This window comes from Buceros rhinoceros, unplaced genomic scaffold (assembly GCF_000710305.1).
Source record: "Buceros rhinoceros silvestris isolate BGI_N320 unplaced genomic scaffold, ASM71030v1 scaffold5783, whole genome shotgun sequence".
NCBI lineage: Eukaryota > Metazoa > Chordata > Aves > Bucerotiformes > Bucerotidae > Buceros > Buceros rhinoceros.
The window spans coordinates 9576-30618 of record NW_010401691.1 but is presented as its reverse complement, the minus strand read 5'-3'; the positions used below and the strand labels follow the sequence as shown (position 1 = coordinate 30618).

Here is a 21043-nt window from a genome sequence, read left to right as displayed (position 1 = left end):
CTGTAGAAGTAAAAATGAAGATTCCTGAAATGCAACTTTTTTATCTTTCTATTTGCAGAATGCCAGTGTTATTCCTTTCTTTCTGGTTACTGACAGTTACTGTATTTGCTCTGTTTTCCAAAACATTTTTTTCCCTGAATTTCTTAGCTATACTCACAGTATTTTGCTTTGCTGCGTGGCCAGGACACCACTTAACTGAGCCAAGGACTTTGTTTACTCATGTAGGTTTTATTGTGCTATGTCTGTGCTTAGTCTTGAAAAAACTGTAATCTCCTACTCGGAAAGTATTTCTTGCAAACTAAATGACAGCTAAAGGCTTCTACTGACACACACAGAAAATATGGTGATGTTTCCTTTAGTGTGAACACCTGCCCAAAGGACACGGACTGAGATGACAAACGCACAGCTGGCGGCTACGCTTTGAGGAAGTGTGACAATTTATTGAAGCAACCTTTGCTTAGCACTCAAACATCATACTTACCAGTGTCGTTTACAAACTAAAAATACCTGAATCCTAGAGAGAGTTTGACTTCAGTTGCATTGTTTTTCCAATCTGTGCTTCTATTACCAATTGGTTTAGAGCTTTGTGCAGTCTTCGTGTCACTGTGCTGCTCTGGAAAACGTGAAGGCTTAACACAAGCCAGAGGACTGAAAACTGGGGAAGAGAAAGGGAAGGAAGAATGGGAAATAGTGGAAGATAAGAACTGTTTCCGTATAAAGTGTTTGTGAAAATTACTTAATTTTGTCTATACTATACTAAAATTGCTGTGTGTATATCTATCGAGAGTAACTGTTTTCTTACATTTGCTGTGAAATTAATATAAATGTAGGAGTTCCTACACAGTTCCTTTAAAAAGGTGGATTTTGAAACAGATTGAGTGGACGTGTGGCACAGACTCCTTAATGTCAGTCTGAGGCCACTTTTAGGGCTGAAAGACTGCATCCTATTTTCCTGTTACAGTTCTTCACTGTGGTTCAAAAGCCCAGTGTGCCTTTGTTCAATACAAAGACCTACTTTTTTGTTGGTTTTGGTCAACTTTTCTGTTCTGTTGTGTTTTTTAGAGGAGGGCAACATATTATGAAGCTATTGAATACCTTTCCAAAGTTGAGGGATTTAAGTATAGCTGTTTACTTTCAACTTCTTTCATGTATTTTACACCAAAGTTACTCAGATGTCTTTAATATCTTATGGTACAGAGACGCAGGATGGCAACTCCTACGTTTCAGCCTTTTTAGACTGGAAAGGAATTTTAAATTATGACCGTAGCAAGGCATGTTGGGTTCAAATTATATTTCTTTATGTCTGACTAAGGATAAACATTGATTTCGACAATGAAGGGAAATGGACTCAGCTCAAGATTTCTACTTTTGAGTCGTTGCTTTGACATAGGTTTCCTATGTTGACTTGAAAATTTAACTCGAGGTTAGTACTACTTAGCTCCCATTTGGTCAGAAGAACAAGTACCCAGTTCCTGAAAACAGGTCAACTTGTTTTACAGGAATTAAAAAAATCATTAATAGTAATGAGATGCCATGGCACTTTATTTAGGACAATGTCAGGATATAAGTAGAAATATCTAGTATCTTTAAATATAGTGAGACTGTAATATTGTTTTAACTACAGGTACCGAGAGGCTATTCACAAATGGGATGAAGCACTTCAATTAACTCCAGAGGATGCTATGCTTTATGAGATGAAATCACAGGTAAAGCATGACAATTCTTTATCAGTTCAGAAATTAACAAAGAGAACGTCGCACTTGTGAACAGATGCTGTGCAATGTTGTGCAGTTGTTGTGAGCGTAAATCACAGCTCAATCTGGGTTTTTCATTTTTCCCAGCGCAATGAGGTGTCTTTTAACAAGAAGTAATGCTGTTACCTAGCCAATCATAATAAACAACATCTTTGGTAGGACATGAATTAGGATGTTCCAATGTTGAAAAAGCAACCAAAATATTTTAAGAAGTCTTGGGAGGAGCAAGGAGAGCTTTATTGTGATAGATTAGCAAATTAGACCATTAAAGGTCTTGCTACTCTTAAATTGGCTTAATATTATCAACATTAAACATGGATACTGTATGCAAAAGATATGCTCCAGTCTGTTTCTGTATTAAGTATGACATAGATAAATTAGCCTTAAAAAAGAGCATTAAAACCAGTATACTTATGATGTCAGTCCATCTGAGCCTTTATTTTAAAGCTGTTTTGAGGAAAAAGGCTTGCAGCCATCAACACCTCACTTAAGTTATGAGATTAGCTTGTAATTTCAGTGTATCTTTGCATGGCTTAGATGGCAAAGGTACTAGGATCCATAATTTTGTTTGGACTGGGAAGCTCTTGTCTCCATCCACATGCGAAGATACAAAAATAGTTTTTTCTGTATTAAATAGAAAAGCTGTTCTGCAAAAATGATTTTAATTTGGATTGAGGATGATAACAAGAAATGTATGGGTTCTTTCAACCACATGGACACATTAGAATGGGGAAAATTATTTTTAGGAAGGTAGCTACGCAAAATATGGCTGAAAAATACATTGTTTAAAGTTAGAAGAAAGGAAAAGAGACAGTAGAATCATGGTACTTCAGTGAATGTGATATGTAATTTTTAGGAAGTTTGCTATATTGTTTAGTTTTAAAATCTCTGTAGTTACTGTAATTCTTTTATTATAAACCACACACTTCACTGGAAACAAATAAACAGACAAACAAAAAATCACCCAAAACCCCAGCCTCCCAAAAAGCTCCCAACAAAACCCAAAAAACAAAGCTGTCTATTTTTCAAGGTGTGGTGACGGTTGTTTTTTTCTTCCTGGCTTTCACATCTCCTCACAGCCATGCTGTCAGTGAAGTGAAAAAAGTTCGATTCTGCAAAAGAATTAACTGTACAATCATAAGCTCATTTCAATACGGTAATACTGAGAAGGTTTTCATTTTATATAGCTGCAGAAGTTTAGGTCTTGCTTGGTTTTGCTTTTGGTTTGATAAATACTTTATGGCTTTAAAGGCTTTTCTTCCTGAATTATTTTGGGAGAAGTGTATTGTTGTATTTCTGTGTCATCATATCATATATGTATATAAGGGATCTAGATCGACTGTGTTCAGAAAAAGCCAGGGACTATGAAGTTTTGATTTTTTACTTCATTCATTAATTTGAGTGGTATTGGTAATAAGGTGCAGTAATTGTTTTTACTTCAAATCGCTGATATTTTCTAGGACAATTCTCTCCTTCTGTATTCTATATGGTGATGAAAAGGGAGCATTTGTTCTCTCCACTTTCTCACTAGGCTAGATTTGTAGTCAATTATTTATTCCTAACTTCTAAAACAGGACACTTTTATATGTATATATATTTAATCAGTCTCTTTACGCATGTTGTTCAAATCTTGGTAAAATTCTGTAGCTGTACTTTCTCTTAATTTGGGCATGGTTAAGATCAGATCTATATGTTATTTAGATAGTATATTAGTATTTAGAGATCTCCTACATGATTTATGATTTATATGATTTTCTTGACTCCTACATCTAAAATTCTGAGGTCACAAAAGATCTTAAACATGTAAATCTCAGTTGAACATTTACTTGAATTTGGGTGCCTTTGCATCAGTGCTAGCTTAAATGAAAGAACTGTGTAGCCCAGTAGCCTGACAGCTTCTAACAGTGGGCGGCAGGCAAAGAGTTATACAAAATGGTACATGCATGTAGAAGTACTTTCCCCATGATGCTTTTCCCAGTGTCCAGCAAGTTTTGGCCCTGGGACTTCTACTGTTTAGAAGTGCTTGAAAGATTTTTCTTCAGCAAATGTGCCTGATTGCTTTCTGCTCTCATGTGAACTTTAGCATCAACAGAGGTATGTGCCAAGGATTTCCAAATCTTAATTATGCACTATTGGAAGAGACAGAATAATAAAATTCAGCTTTAATTAGCAGCTCTTTAAGTTGCTCTAAAGATTGTTAACTTATGTAGCTGTTCATTTGTACATTTAATTTTTAACTCCACTAGTAAATAAATTCTAGTAAGATGTGAAAATGGTATTGGTCCTATAATTTTTTTTTTCTGTAGTTGAAAGATTTAACTCCGTTTTCAGAAATGCTATCCACCTAATAGGCTGGAAAGAAATGGATCATGTGCTCTGATGCTGGCTCCTCAACAGAGGATGTCTTTGAAGTAGCCTTTATTTTGCAATTTTTTTTTTTTTTTTTACTTAAAATGAAAAAAAGCTGTTGAAAAGAACAGTTATGCTTAGTAGGACCACTTAGTGAAGAGCTCTCTTATAACATTTATTATGTGAATGCAGGAATCAAGCTAGCTCTTCAAAAGTATTCTATTTAACTGGAATTATACTAAAATGAAGTATTTTCATGGTGGAAATTACAAGAGAACAGGGAATTATGTTAGCGTACCAGAATCTGAACTGATGCAGTGACTTATTCAAACAAATGCATACTACACCATCCTTCAGTTGATGCTCCAGCTGCAGTGCCTGATACTGAGAAGGGGTTGCTTACTTGGCATCCCAGTCCTCCTGTATTTCAAATCAGAAAGGTGAGTTGAAGGAATAAGGCACACGACTTTCCTGAGAAACCAGCTGTGTGACTCTGATTCATCTTGTACAATATCTTTGCCTGTCTAATGAAACCAGTGGTGAGTAAGGAAAGCTGAAAGTATAGAGGAACCCAGGCCTGTGCTTCCACCATGCCTTTACTTCCTTTCCTGAGGAGGAAAGAAGTGATGAGCAGTTGCACTGTTTCTCCTTGGTTTAGCTTTCTGTTATTACTTTTGTTACACTGTGAATGAGAACACAAGGAAAGTTTATGTACAAAATATGGATTTATTAAATTATTTCTTGACTCATTTAACAAAACCTCTGATATTTAAATTGGTAACATTAGTACATGCAAATAATCATTGTAGATGTTTTTTGCAGTATGACTTATCCTTACTGGAAGCTGTGTCGTGTTTAATTTGATACCTTTCTACTTTTAAAGGCGCTAATGTGAGCTATAAAAATCCATTTGTTGCTAAAGTAGGATCTGTAATTAATTCCAAAAATACTATGGCTAATATTTAAACTATACTGTCTTAGAGCTGACTGTGATATTCCAATCCAGCATACCAGCACAAATAATGCAGCTGTTATTGTGTAGCTAAATGAGAAAGTTTTGGTAGCTCCAGATCTGGAAGAACTGTACACCAACTAGAGCAAGGGTTTGACCAGCGTTAGGCCTGTTAAAATCTGCCTGTCTGGGTAGGGCGGTCACATACTAGAGGAGGTAATTCACATTACAAATGAAGTTGTGTGATATGCAACTATGCAACCATAAGGTCTATACTAATTTTCTTTCAGTGAGGAAAGGTCTCCTCATGAAGTAATTTCTTCTGAGAATTAGCATTGGATAGAGCATTTTGCGTGAGCTTGAATATCTGTTACATTTATTAAGATAACCTTTTGTTTGGTTATATGGCAGCTTCCCAGTTCATTAATAGTTCCTTTCCCAGCAGCAAATGTAACATTTTTAATACCCTGTTGTTTAATATGCAGCTCAGATAAATATGCTAATGACAGAGTAGGAATCTGTAAATCTTTAGGGTAAGCTCTTAAAGATCTGTATTTTAGCAGATGTAGGACAAATGCCTGTCAGAATTTCAGAAAAGCGGAAATAGCATTCAAAGTTCCCAGTTGTCGATGACACTTGTAGTAAGTGCATTTCCAGAAAAACATACGGGAATTATGGAATTGCTCAACTGCTTCAAAACCCCATAAAAGCTGATGAGGTTTTTTTCCATTGCTCTCAGCGACCCTTTTATTCATTTAAAACCAGATTATTTTGGTGCATGGAGAGCTTAGGGGTGCACTTAGGGTGCATGCAAGATCTTTTAGTGTACACATCTGATATTCAGCCTGAACTGTTCTCCTGTTGCAACAGCCTAGTGTTGATTCTAGTATTAGATAAGTAGTATCGTAAGCATTTTCAAAGGTGAGTATGAAGAATACCTGTGTTAATGCAGTCACTTAGACTGCTTGAAATTTATTGTGGGCTAAGTTTCTTAAACATCGACCAGATTATTTTATTACTGCTTTGAATTACAAAGCTGGAGAAACAGGTTTTGAGAAATTATTTGGATTTGGGTCCGAACATTTGTGTGCTGGACCACGTGGAACTCTTTCTTGGGTGAAGAGAGATACCAAAGGACTTACTATGTTATGACGTGAGTTACAAACTCTCTTGGAAATCAGGCACTCTGCTATTCTTACCACTCCTGAGAATTTACCTGGTTCATGTTGCTCATCCAGTGATACTTCTACCTCAGATCTCACATAAAACTGTCAAACACACTGTGCAACTATGACAGGATTCCTAAAGTACACAACAGAATTTTTAATAGTTACTTACATAAACAAGTAAATATAAATGTAAACAGGTTTATCTCTGTTTAATAAGCTTTTTGGATGTTCATCATCAGCTAGTTTCTGTACAACCTCACATCCTCAATTTCATTCCTTCAACACGACTTGGATTTCAGATGTATGTCTCCTTTGGATTTTTAATAAAATAATTGGTTAAATGATTCAAATAATTCTATTTCCCCTCTTCCACCTTGAACTCAGTGAGGAAATATTAACTTCCACCCATGCCTCTTCCTGCTTAAGAAATGATAGGATTCCTAAGACATGACCAGATTCACAATCCTAAGTTTAGGTTATAACAAATCAGCTAATAATTGCTGATCATTGTAATTTTTTTTTTTTTTTCAACTGGGAGGTGGTGAGAAGTTCTGTTTACATCAAAACATTCCATTACAAAAACATTGATGTAAACTCCAGAAAGCTAGGTAACAAAAAATTGTTGCTGTGTGGTGCGATGATAATGCTTTACAGCGTGGATAAATGTAAATGGCATATGTAGGATTTTATTCATCAGTGTTTTGAAATGGTTTTTTGGATGGGAAGAAAGAATTGGGTCAGTTTCACTGGGCTTGGAATGTACCTATATGGAGTGATTCAGCTTCAAGCCAGTGAGCTCATCTGAAACCAGGATTTAGTCAGATTCATAACACTTGAAAAATACTGTGGGTAGGACAGGATGGGTCATTCTGCTGCCTGGATTTTTCATATTTGGTCAGTCTCACGATGACACTTGCTATGTCTAATTTTTTTTTTTGCCATTGAGTTCTTCTAATTCTTCTAATCTGTCTCACATGTGGGGTTTTTTTTAAGCTAGATCTATTAAACTAAGTCATTGCAGTGATGTAGATGTTCTTTGTTTTAATGTATGTGATAATGCTAAGTTTATGCTGGAATAAAGTAAGTTCTGAATATCTTTAGAAGACATTTTTCTGTAGTCATTTTTAATATATTTATGTCCAAGAGAATCTTGAGCTTTTTTTTTTACTTTCTAAGATTTTTTTTAATTGTTCAATTAGTTTTAAGTTTTCTAAGAAAGTATTGTCACTATAATTAGAAAATAAATCAAAACCACAATGAGATTATTTAACAGTGAAACTTGAGTGCCATCCTGTTAATGAAGTTTGCAAAAAAAAATTCATCTGAGAAATTAATTTGAGAGCAACCGGAAATAGTTTCTTAGTGTGTCAGCTCTTAAAAGGATGTTCATAAGCAAACACACACATCCTCATCTTTACCTTAGGTAATTTTGTCAAAATAGCCCTTTTCTGTCATAGCTTCCTTCAAAACGGATTAAAGACTTATTTCACTGGTAGGATTGTCTCGCTTATGAAGGTTTTCCCTAGCATAGTTTTGATAAGTAAAAGCTTAAGATCTATATACGCTCAACTTAGAAGACAGAGTGCAGTCTTCTGAATGCATGGCCATCCAGAGTCTCCAAGTTGATGCAAAAACATTGTCAAAGAGGGATTTTAATGGAGTTTGATGTAATACGTGGTTCCTCTGTGAAGGATCGTGCTATTTGGTTATTGAAAAATACCTTAATGTAACTAGATTAGTTTCTCTAAGAAGTAAACATCTATTTAAAAAAGAAATGCTACATCTGAGTACTCTATTGTAATGGTTTGTGACATTTTTTACAATAGTGCTTGCTTGTTCCTGTTTTTACTAGTAATCTGAATGTTTTGCAGGAAGTAGCTAGCAGACGGTGACAATTATCTGTGCTGTCAAAAAAACCTTACTAAAAAACACATCGAAATAGATGTGAATGTAACTCACATCAAAAGTGACTGCACAAAGATACTGAAGAAGTAGTGGAATAGTATGCAGGACTGGATTGGTGATCATGGCTTGCAGTTTAGGTTCAATTGTATTGCAGTAGCCCATAAACGATTAAAAGAGAGTCAAGGTTTTGTTCTATTAAGTACAGCAGTGCTCACAACAAGAAACACTCCCCACACAGAGGAGTTCACTGAACTCTTTTGAAAGGAATTCAGCCAAGTCGAAGAATGTGCTTAAGTCAGAGGTAGCCCGTGGGGATGTGTTCTATTTATTCCATTTTCTACAGAATTACTATTTCAAAATAATTACTGAAGTTAAATGTCTTAAGTGTAAACAAACTTGAAAATAAATGGCTGTGGCAATGAGATAAAACTGAGCAAAGGTAAGAGTAGCAGCAGGCGTTCTGCTCAAGCTGGGTGTGGGGATTGCTACTGGCTTCCAGATTCATATTTGAGTCACACATCTGAATGAAAAGATAGTAGTTTTCTGATCAGCTCAAATATTTCAAGTGTACGGGCTGAAATGAAAGAAGACCTGGGGGCATCTTTGTAAGAAGCAGAGAAATAGACCATTATGTCGATGCCATGTTGGAGCAAATAAAATAAGAGTAACTTATTCAAAAAGAGGTAAATAAAAGGAAACAAATAATATAGATTCTGAAAACTAGATGAGGAAATCAGGTTGTATGCTGCAGAAAGTGGGAGCAAGGCTTGAACAAGACATTCATTGAGCGTCTAATATTTTATTGAGGTGTTTGGTCCATTATGGTCTGATATGTAGGGATCGGGGAAACCAATAATAAAGATTACATAATCAAGACAATTACAAGAGTTTTGCAGATAGCAGAGTAATTTTGCTGTTGTTATACAAGGCATAAGTGTAGACTAAATTTATGTGAAGGAAGACAAAATTAAAAATTACGCTGTCATGGTAATGACAGATAAAAGTAAGATGATTTGGAAAGGAGGCGAGGAGTTTGGTTCTAGGTATCTTTAACTTGTGATGAACGATGCAAGAAAATCTGAAACGTGATGGGAGTAGTATCTCAGAGTAGCTGCATCCCTGAAAATAAGCCTGACATCTTTCATTGGCATGCAGAACTGAAGATTATTGCATTATTACTGAAATATACATTGTGCATGAAATGCTAATTATGGAACTTGAAGTATGATTGTGGGGTTTTATTAGACTGATACGTTAAGCTAGTTCAGGATGAGAAATCAATGTTTCGATGAAGGCCACCATTTTAACTCCCGTGATCTATTACCTGGCCTCAGCTTTTTTGGACATGCCCTGTCTGAGGGAAGCAGGTGTAAGGGGTGACAATAGTCCTCTAGGTAATTACCATATTAATGAAATGGACGCAGTAAGCGTGGGTAAAGCCCTTCCAAAATCTTCGTCCGCGAAGCCAAGCCATGATGAAATGGAGACCACACTGGACAGCGTGTTAACGGGGGACGATATATACGCACACAGACTTGGTGCTTGACATGGCTGCGTGTTGAGCATGTGACAAGCATGCTGTATGACCAAGGGGGCTACAGCACATATGGTTCCTGTCTGGCTTTGTCTTGGCCCTGTGGCCTGCCCCAGTAAAAGGACTGAGCAGCCCTTGTCAAATCTATGCAGAAGAAAACTTCATGCTAGCGATGTTTTTTATTCCTTTTTCAGTGTGACTTTCCAGATGTAGAATAACTGACTGCTTGCTGGTTCAGTTCTCAAGTAGCAGTGGCATCTAGCATGTGGAGGTATTTTGTTAAAGTGATAATAATATCACAGGTAGAGCAGCCCAAGACAAGGCTGCACACATTCAGGTCTGACATTGTATGTTCATTTTGATGACCTCTTCACCTGAAAACAAATGTATAGGAAAATGATGTGCATTAGTATGTTTATTCTTTTATAATGACTGACGAGTAGAGTTGAGTCATTTTATTAATAACAGAAAAAACCACCTGTGCTGGAGAAAGCGCAGTCACTGAGAATTGTTAAGGAGAAAAGGGGAAATGACATGAAATACAGCTGTAGGTTGTTTTTAAAGGATTTTTAGGTACTTCTAAATTCCCGTGTACAGCATATTAAATGGAATTAAGGAGAAGCCATAGGACTAGTCTTTACAAAAATTTAGTCTTCCTGAAACAGCAGTAGTATGGGTCCAGTCGGTTTATCAGAAGTTATGCTTCCTGTGTTTCTTGGGTGGAGGATTCCTTTCTGTAATAAAGCTTTTTTTTCACTGTTCTCACTCCAGCGCTGTGCAAATACTTCGTTAATTAAAGTAAATACTCAAGATCACTGCATTTCAGTCCCCCTCTACTTCATACGTATCTATCTCATATGTATCTATTTAATATATCATAGAACACTAAGGTTAAATAAATGCTTTTTACACTTCAACAATAGAGCTAATATGTTCTAATATTATTCATCATACTTGCGGATGACTTGGGATGAAAGTGGTTTCCCACACATGAGTCTTACTCTTGTGGTTGACATTCTCATCATACTGTAGGAATGCTATTTCTTACACTGGTATCTATCACCATAGCATGTGGGTGTCTGAAGTCGTGACCTCAGAGTGATGCAGGTCTTCAGGTAATGTGCCAATCTCATGGTGTTCTTGGAAAAATAAGACAAGCTTTGAGCCGTATTATGTGTCAGGAACTATGATTTATAGGCTTAGTTATGGAGATTCAATGTAAGGAGTAGGATACTATGGTAACAGACTGACACTAACCTGTAGCTGAGTAAAAGAGATTTCCACATTTGGAAACCACTTTTTTTTTTTTTTTTTTTACAAATGTAGGTGAGTTCATGTCTGAGTTAGGCTTTGCTGTTGCAGAATGCTTACTCTCCAAATACAACTGTCACTGTTAAGGGCTGTTTCCATGCCGAATTACAGGGATTCTGTAATTATATCATATACTCTGCAACTGTGCTTGGTAGATTCCAGTCTTCTGTTAAAAAGAAAAAAATACAACCCAGGAATTTTTCAACAGTACTTGCTTATTTATTGTGTTTAATTCTCAGTGCATTTGTCCTTCAGCGTATTCTGTTATGCTTTTACAGAGTGTGGGGTTTGTAGGGAGGGAGTGAGGAAGAAGGAGGGAGGGAGAGGGACACCTTCGGAAGCAGTTATTTAGTTCTAATAGAGTTACTTAAATAGTTGGGATGAATCATCCTCTAACATGCCTGTTTTTCTCTATGGGCTCTATAGGGAGTCTGTGTGACCACCTGAGATGAGACAACTAAATTTTAGGCTAGAAAAAGCTACGTAAGATGAACCTGTCCTTAGTTATTGAGGCAGTGGTGGTTGCCTGGGTAATCCCAGAAAACTTAAATCTGTTTTCGGTTTTGCTTGTTCTTATTCCTCTTATTTTTCTTCTCTCGTAGGTCCTGATGTCTTTACATGAAATGTTCCCAGCAGTGCATGCAGCAGAAATGGCTGTCCAGAGAAACCCACGTTCCTGGGATGCCTGGCAGACTTTGGGACGTGCCCAGCTTGGATTAGGAGAGATAGCACTGGTAAGAAAACAAACAAATTTAGTATCCAAACTTGTAAACCACATCCTCTGAATTGTGTGTGAGAGAATGAAGTGACAGGAAAACTAAGGTAGCTGAACATCTTTATGTAACCTGGAAGTAGGCATGGAAAAACGTGGTTATTTATCTTCAGTATTCTCTCTGCTTTGTCATTTTTCACAAATGCTTCCTGTATGGTTTTGTTAGGCTTGTGGAAGATGTGCCTAGCTCAAAGCCTTTTGTGTCATATACTATATTTAAGCAGTGGCTTTATGCAGCAGAGTAATTATGTTGATATAGCAGCATGTACTACGTTCTGGGTACTGTACTGCTGCAGCATGGCTCACCGTTGTTTAAAGAGGAAGGTACTGTGAAGTCACAGTTGATATTCAGGCTCACTTTTATACGTGTCTGCTAATGCAATTCTAGCATATTGTTTTCCTGTTTCCTACTCCTGTGCTTCAGCCTCTGGCTCCTTGACCCCAAGTGGTGTCTGAAGTTGCTTCTTTTCTTAGGAAGACAGCAAAAAGGCTGGGATGCTCTGCAGTAGCTGGAGTGCATCTTTCCCCTAGCTGCAGTTCTATGCCATAGTGCTCTGTTGGCTACATGATGTCAGGTAAAGGAAGACTCATACCCCATGTTAGATGACTTTCTGCCTATAGGCTACGCACCTATAATAATGTAACATACGTAGTGTAAGAGTTTTCTGCTACTTGATGTGGAAACGTAGTGAGCGAACTTTTTAATTCAGACATGTTCACAAAAGTCCATTAGAAAAATAATCCATTGTGAGCTCTCAGATAAAGAAAGGTACTGGTTATTTTATTTCTATTAGAGGTAGCTGTGTGCCGGGTTGATACAAATAATTTTGTTGTTATTTTAGAGTGGTTTTGCTAAGTTATGAGGCTTGCACCAAAAATTTTCATGAGTGAAAATATAATAATGATTTTTCTGAGAGAGGCTAACAGATCATGCAAAACCAGTTTCTTTTAAAAATGTAGTAAAAAGAACACAGAACAAAATAAACCCATGTGATGAGAATAGCGCAAGACAAAAGCTGTGTGTTGGAGATGTGTAATGGGCTACTTTACCTTGTTGCAGTGTCATAATATGATATTATTATATTTGAAATATGCTAATTTACTGTATATACAAATTACATATATGAGTACATACATATATATTATTATATTTATGAATTTACTATAAAGCTATGCTTATCTGCATCACATAACTGGTGACATTCCATGGCTTTTGTGGTGTAGAAACTAAAAGGAGATGGTTTGTTGTGTCCAGATCTACAACCTCTAAATCTTTTTTTTTCCTTTAAAGGTTCTGAAATTGTTGCTGTAAAATATGTCTGAGATTTTTAAATTCATTACTCTCAGGAAATTTGAAGTTGTATTTCCTGCAATGATCCTAGGTAACTGATGCTGCTTATTCTATAAAAAAATGCTACAATTACTGTAATGTGAATTATAGATACTGAAATATCCATACTAGTTATATCACCAGGTCTGCTCACCAGATGCTATGAGCTTTGTCCATATTGGCAAGTAACATCACACCAATAGCAGTGGGTATCTTAAGTTAATAGTGCCTGGGACTTGGTGTTCACATTGTATTAATTTTGTTTTACTTCAAAGTAGCACATTGGGTTCTTCCTTGGAGTGCATTGTCAAGCTTAATCAGAAGGTAATGTAATTTATGTAGTCTGAGACTATTCCATGATGCAAACCAAGCATTCTAAGTGGGAACAATCAGAGATTTGCGTCAAATCATGTTATTAATCTGAAACAAAACACTATTATGGGGGCTTGCATAATTGTTACATTGACCTTACTGTCTGTGAAGAGAGAAGGTGGAGGAGCAACCTATCACCAGATAGTTTGCCCTTGTAATGGTTTTGTCTGTGTCTGAGTATGTAGCCCAGGGGTGGGTAAACTCTTATTAGTGTCTCCAGTGCTTTAGTACTGGGTGTTTCCACTTTCTGCCTTTTTTAAGGTATATGGAACTGCTTTCTGATGAACGTGTTCTCACGTAGAGAAGAACTCGAGGAGTTATTCTGAAGTTCAGCTAGTGTTCACTGGTTTTGAATGAAGCAATTTTTAAGGACTCTCTTAAAGACTGGAGTGGTCTTAAAAGGTTAAATAATTTCATAACAATTGAACCTGTGGGGTCTTCTTCACTGGGTGATCTAAGTCATAATTATCCTTTTCCCATTAGCCTTTTATTACCATGATTTTCTAATTTTTCACTGCATTGTATTTTTTACAAAGAAATTGAAAGCCCTGACATTTATGATTTCATTATGTTTGAGACTTGAGAACTACTGCCCTTCTCAAAAGCAGCTTCTTCTGCTTCTTTGTTTCATTTGTCCCCTACTACTGTCTGGTTTCACTACCCACATCCTGTCAAATGGTCTGTTTTAAGTATTTTTATTACTTGATAATAAATGATGCACTTTTTCCTAGAAAATACAATTTACTGTATTTTAATTTCAAGTTTCTCAGATCTAAAATACATCTTCCAAACAAATTAATGTGTATTATAAGCTCCATAATATATTCATTTCTTGCAAACAAAGCAAGGTTGGGTTGGTTTTGTCAAACTTGTGACGGAAAGAGTGAGATGAATTAGCCCCTTCTTATTTAGCTTTCACAAAAGCCATTTGCTCCAACAGTAATACTTATATCTGAACTTAAAACTGTAAAGACTGAAATTCCTTAAATTCTATAAATCATTTTGCAAGAGCACACCTGACTAAACTTTGCAATGGGAATGTAGAAACTGTAGAAATGTAGTCAGGCTTGTGATATTTCTCTTGTTTAATTGTAGATGTTTGTTTTTTCAAATGATATTTACTGGATTGGTGATGACAACTTAAGCAGTAGCAATTTCACACTGATAACTTCATTAGAACTGTTCTTCCCCTGAGTGAGAGTAAACCCCACACTTCATTAAACAAAGAATCAAACAAACAAACCAACTAAACCAAAACAGAAGCAGCATTAAAAAAACCACCACCACCACCAAAAAAAACCCTACGACAAACTGAAAGTGACTGAGTCTCCCACCTTGGAGAAATCGTAAACCATCTGGACGTGGTCATGGACAACCAGCTCCAGGTGACCCTGCTTGAGCAGGCAGTCCAGATGACCTCAGAAGGTCTCAGCCAACCTCAACCTTTCTGTGATCCTGTGACTTAAGCTTCTCCTGATGTGGGCTGGGCCCTCTGTGTCATGTGTGGAGTACTGAAGATTACATAGTTAACTGGAGAGATGTGTAAATATGAACACATTGTGCATGCTTTTTGTTGGATGTTTTGAAGGATGTGGTTTGTTTTATTGTTACTAAGTAGTTAGTGGTTTAGCAGTCTTTAAGTGTGAAGCTACATTTTGTACAGAGTCAAGCCCTGACTGTGTGAATCCTCAGATCAGCCCTTTTGTTTCTCTTGAAAGAAATAGTTTCTTTTACATAATGGTGGGGGTACATACTAGCAAAGAGAGGAGCTACTGCATTTTACTGGAATACAGCTAATTAACATAACTTACTCTTTTCAATAGCTTTAAACAGTCCTCCCAGTTATAGATAGTAACAGGTAATAGCCAGTAATACTAGCTTCCCCGGAGGGCCTATGTTAGTCCTGCAGACTCCAGCTACTGTAGTGTAACCCTTTTTTTTTTAAAACCACTGTTGGCAAAAATATCTTCTACTCAGAGGTGGTTTATATTTTCAGTCAAGAAAGCAGAAGGCCAAGCAAGTCTCCAAAAGTTTAAATGCCCTTTCTGCTACATTTCTGGCAGGGGCACTCGGTTCTTGCAAACATTCCCCACCAACTTAGCTGGCACCTCCTGCTAATTACTCGTCAGATGCTCAAAACTTCTGAGTTTTTAATCATGGTGATGAAGTCTATCTTCTCAACATTCAGACCTTGTAATTAAAAGCATTAGCTAGACAGATGCAGAGTATGTGACAAACTGGGACTGGGGGGAAGTAGTTTTACAATTGTTTTGAAATTCCTTGTAATAATTTTAGCAGTATAATTTGGTAATAGAGAGGTAAATGTTGTGCATCCTCTTGGATATTCCTGATTTACAACTTCAGAGCACTTATATCACTTCAGGCTTTATTTTCTTGGGCAAAATGTGTCAATTTTTAGAATAGGATAGGGTTTTTGTTGTTGTTGTTCCCTTGATCATCTTGGGTTATGTCCATACACCTAGTAGAGCATAGCGATCTTTATGGTAGAGGCAGCCTTAGGCAGTGACTTCTGCAGAGCGTGTTACAGCATCTTGCAGGGGTGCTCACTGAGGTGTGAAGGCAGTTGTGAGGAAAGAGGCCTGGGAAAAAGTGAGTTGGTGTAGAAGGTGGTCTTGGAAATGGGAGCACGTCATCAAAGCAAAAGAAAGTACAAGACAAGGATAGAAACTGCTTTAAAAGAAGAGAAAGAAGGAAGCTGTGGAATTGAGGAAGAAGCACCTTGAAGGCAAACTTGCAGTGGACACAGTGGCTGATGGGTAATTTTGTGAAACTCTAGTCTGTACAGATATGTGTGCCTGGGGCCAGAGAAACTGACGAGATCTTCTATCAGTTGCTGCAGACCGTTATGTTCCTATTCTCTTTTCATATCTCCAGGCTCAGACACGACCTCTGGCCTCTCGTGACAGCCTTGAGGCACTGTGCCCCAGGGAGGACATGTGCTGAGTCACCCCTGGGGGTGATGCATCTTCATCCACACTGCATAAATTCTTTGCAGTGGAGAACCTCCAGCAGAGGAGAATTAAGTTAACATCATCTCACAGACATCTACCAAACGAGAACAAAGACTTTTATGGCTTTATAACTTGACCGAATTCCAATAGGTGTAAGGCAACAATAGTCTTTCATATCTGGAAGATTGCCTACTATATTTCAGATTTTTTCTCCAAAACACAAGAGCACCAGAATATTTGTATAAAATGGTTTTGTAAATATAAGAACCGCAAAATATTAAGTGTTCCCCTTATTCTTGAATTCAGAAGAATTATTTTTGCTGAAATTTCCAGAGAGGAGTTTTTATTGAAAAGAAGTAATCTGAACAGAAAACTTGTGTAAAGTTCAGTCTGACAGTTTAAAGTTAAAATAGATATTTACCATTCACATTATATCATAAAAACTAGAGTGAACATATCTGAAGGAATTAGATTTTTTTTTTGTTTAAAGAAGAGTAATGTAATCACGAGTCTTTAAATATACTAAAATTTCATGAGTGTCTCTATGCTAAACATTTCTGTAAAAATTGATTATTTCTGTTCACAATGAGTAGTACAGTAAGACTTAAGTAAGACTTAAATTTCAATAAAATATTATCATAGAATCATAGAATGGTTTGGGTTGGAAGGGGCCATTAAAGGTCTCCTAGTCTAAAGCCCCTGCAATCAGCAGGGACATCTTCAACCAGCCACATCCTGTAATCCTTATGTGCAAGGTCTGTAAGACCACAGGTATCCTTTAAAATAAGGCTAGAAATATCAAGTTTGTCTGTTGCCACCATGTTTTCCGGTAATGCCAGTCTGGCAGTTGAGGAGGAGTTTACATCTCCAGCTGTGGAGAATTAAAAATAGCACTGTTATTTTCTTTTCTTCTGTCTTAGTAGAAATTAGTGGCTGTAGAAGCAGTTAACAGTGGCAATGTGAAATTTTATGTGGATGTGATTATTCTCTATTTTTCAGTGTTACATTGCTTTTTAAAATTAATGCCTCTTATCCTTGGCATCACTTAAAATGTATTTTATTATTTGTTTTAAAAAATGTCACACACAATCTTTTTGCTAACATTTACAAAGGTGATAGTTTTGCATCGTGTTGCATGAATCACCAAGGCAGCTTCTAAGCTTACCATGTTACCTTGTATTTGATTACTGTGTTTAATGTTGTTTTGTGCATGAACATAACTATATAGACAGATAGCAATTGGAGGCCCTCCTTTCCTGGAAAGCTTAAAAGCAGATGGTGTTTGTTTACATTTTGTTTTCAACAGAAAGAGAATAAAAGAGCGTTTAGTGTTTACTTGTAGCTCATCTACCCCTGAAATTAAAAGCTAGCAAAGTTGAATAAAATGACACTGCTTTGCAAGAATTAAACTGCACTCCGCCTTCTGTTTAAAGTTCAGCATGCTCCTACACTTCAGACCTGGCTGTGGACCAATAATAAAGTATTATTTTTTTTCCTGGAACCGAAAGGCTGCCTGTTGCAACAGCAGTAATACTGATAGCATAATCAGCATTTTTAAAAGTCTGATTTGTATCTCTTGTCTGCAGAGTTCACGTCGTACAGATTTTTTTATATTAATCTGTGCCAGCAGAAGGATGAGTTGGCAGTTTCTATCAATGCATTTGAAAAGTTGTGATTTTTCAAATTTGCATGTTTTAAGTATTTATAAATTACAACAGAATATAGGATGTGATGGTTGTTCATATGTCTTTATACGCAAGTTGCTAGAACTCTTCCCAGCTATAATCCAACATCCCAGAGGAAGGCTTCTGTACATTGTCACACAGGAGTTAGGTCACTCAGGTGGCTGTTTCCGTAACTGACAATACAATCATAAATGTGACATACGTGCCTGTGTGTACATACACGTAAGTCTTAGTAGGTAGGGTCAATCTTGACCTTTTCAATGTTAATATAACTGTAAATACAGTACAGTTGTAATTTTTCATCTAGCATTCATCCAGTATTGTAGCAACCTCTTCTTGTTGCTGAGTGTCACTTTGTTTGTATTTAACAGTTTCTGAGTATTTTTATTTGTGAGGCTTTTCCCATTTGAGCTGAAAGACAGGAGAAACAGTATAAACTATATTTAATTGTATTAATATTACACATTTTATGAGATTATAGGAGATGTTTCTTAGAACAACTCTGAGCTGGGAGTTTATTTGTCTATTTTTGCCTTTTTAGGTAGGTGTGTGTGCAACCACAAACCTGTTACAGGAACCGCTTATCACGCAGCATGTAGTATTAGGTCTGTATGTGAAGTGACTACATGCTTATTTTAAAACAGCAATATTAGTAATACTTCAAATCCCAGTGTTATGGTTTAGACCCAGCTGTTGACTAAGCTCCACATGTCAACCTGATTCTCCAGGAGGCAAAAATACAACAGACTACTTAATGGTCAAGACAAAGGACGAGGAGGACTCACTCACCAGTTATGGTCATGGGCAAAAGACAGACCCGATTTGGGGAAACAAAATCAATTTATTTCAAACAACAAAACTGCAACCACATCACTAATTAAAATAGAATAAGACAGAAAGAAAACAAAAAGATCTTAAATAGATCTTTGCCCCACCCCTCCCTTCTTCCCAAGCCCAGCTTTGCTACCTGCCCCCAACACTCGACACCCGAGTAGGGAATAGAGGATGGGGGTTGCAGTCTCAGCTCTGTCCGTGCTGTTCCTGCTGCTTGCTCTTCTTCACAGGAAACACTCTTCACAGTTCCTTGTGGCCGCGTGGTGCCCACCCCTGCGCAGGAAACAGTCCTTCGTGAACATCTCCAGCTCCCGTGGGGCTCTCCCGCTGGGACTGGTTCTTCCAGTGCCAAACTGACCCAGTGCCAACCCTCCTCAAAGTCATGGCCTCTTTTAGGATTGATTGGCAGCTGCATCGTGGTCTATCCATGTCTCTCTGCTCAGTTGTGGGCCCTTCAGGACTCTCCGCGAGCTGACTTTCTCTTCACCGATGATCGCCGACAATTGCAGGGCTTCAGCCTGCCAAACTCGCCACGAGTTAAAGGGAAATGCCATAATGTTTTGTCTCCTGAACCTTCTTATGCATGGTTGCTGCTTCTTCTGACCTACCCCCTCCAAAACAAAAGAGCATTCCAAACCCAAAAGGCATTCCCAAAGGCATTTCCCCTCTTAAATAGATTTATTTGCAGAGGGGCTGATTGTTGCCAGCTTGGCCAGAGGACAGGCTGAACTGGAGCCGGGGAAACTTAATTTGAGAAGCTTCTTACAAGGGCCACATTAGCAGCCCCATCTCTCCCTACCAAAACTGTGCCAAATCCTAAACCCCACACCCAGTCACCCATTTTCTCTATTTCTTTAAACCATATCTGTCTGCTTTTGCCTTCCCATGCATCTGATGACAGCAGAAAAGTGGAATTAGAAAACCATTAATACAAAAAATATTTTTTGCTTTTACCTTTTAAATTACAATGTTATTTTTGAGATGTGAACCTTTATTTGTGCCGTTGTTATCAGGTACCCTTTAATTGTTCGTATGTTCTTGGTACTTTCATACTCTTGTGTGCACAGCTGTTTGTGGATAATGCTGCTATTGATCTTACAGATGAGGGAGGATTCTCCACCAAAGGCAGATGGTGTAAAATCACTTTTGTCTTTCCTTAAATGTTGTACGTAATACTTCTTTTTTAAATTTCTGTAGTGAAATATATGTCCAATCCTTGTTTCTTCTTTATTCTGTTTATAGGCAATCCGAAGTTTCCAGGTATCCTTACACATCTTTCCAATGAACCCTGAAGTATGGAAAGAGGATCTTTCCTGGGCAAGAAAACTGCATGAACAGCAGAAGGCAACAAAGACTGAGGCAGTGCAACCACTGGCAAAAGAAAAAGAGCTTGCGCAAGAATCAATCCCAGACTATGACTTTGAAAGTGATGAAATTGTAGCAGTCTGTGCTGCTATTGCAGAGAAGGAGAAGGCTCTTTCGACAGCTAAAACTGTAGTTATTGTGTCTGCGTCAGGCACAGTAGAGACTGTTACTGAGAATGAGAATTGTCCTACAACTCCGGATGAAACTCTTTTCATCAGAGCCCGATAGGTCAGCCTTATGGCTTGCCATCCTGTTTTAAGAGCTACTGTTATTTATTGTATGGGGCTTGCTTTGTTACAGTTTTTTTTAAGCAGTGGGAGAGCTTACAAAAGTTAAAGAATTTAAGTGATTTTTCTTATTGTAAGTTGAAAAAGCAATGACCAGAGTTGTTGTTCCATCCGTATTTTTGGAGAAGTCGAGTTCTTTCTAAAAATTTTGTGAACAAATGTAATCTTAAAATGCCTAACTACATTCTAACAACTGCTTTCATCTTTATGTATTTCCTGATTTTACCAGTTAACGTCTACATTTTCCCAGTAATTAATAAGCTTTTATTTAAATTAGAAAAGAAAAAGAGATTTATTAAAAAATCTGTTTCAATCCTTATTCATTAACATTATTTTTCTTCAAATTACTGTGAACTGTTGTGTTATCAGAAGTCTATTTTCATCAAGATTGCTTTTTCTATGAGGAAGTTTCCTATGAAGCAGATGAATTATTATTTTGCTGGCACGTGACA

General features: G+C 37.2%; 1 protein-coding gene across 1 annotated transcript; it reads left to right on the top strand.

Annotated features, from left to right (window-relative positions):
* Window positions 1-1624: 1624 nt before the first annotated feature.
* On the top strand, window positions 1625-20660 carry TTC33 (tetratricopeptide repeat domain 33; the record flags this gene model as incomplete). The annotated part of the gene is made up of 3 exons (XM_010132353.1): window positions 1625-1706; window positions 11577-11708; window positions 20182-20660. Coding segments are annotated over 3 exons (565 nt in total), but the record flags the coding sequence as incomplete, so codon positions are not given.
* Window positions 20661-21043: the final 383 nt, after the last annotated feature.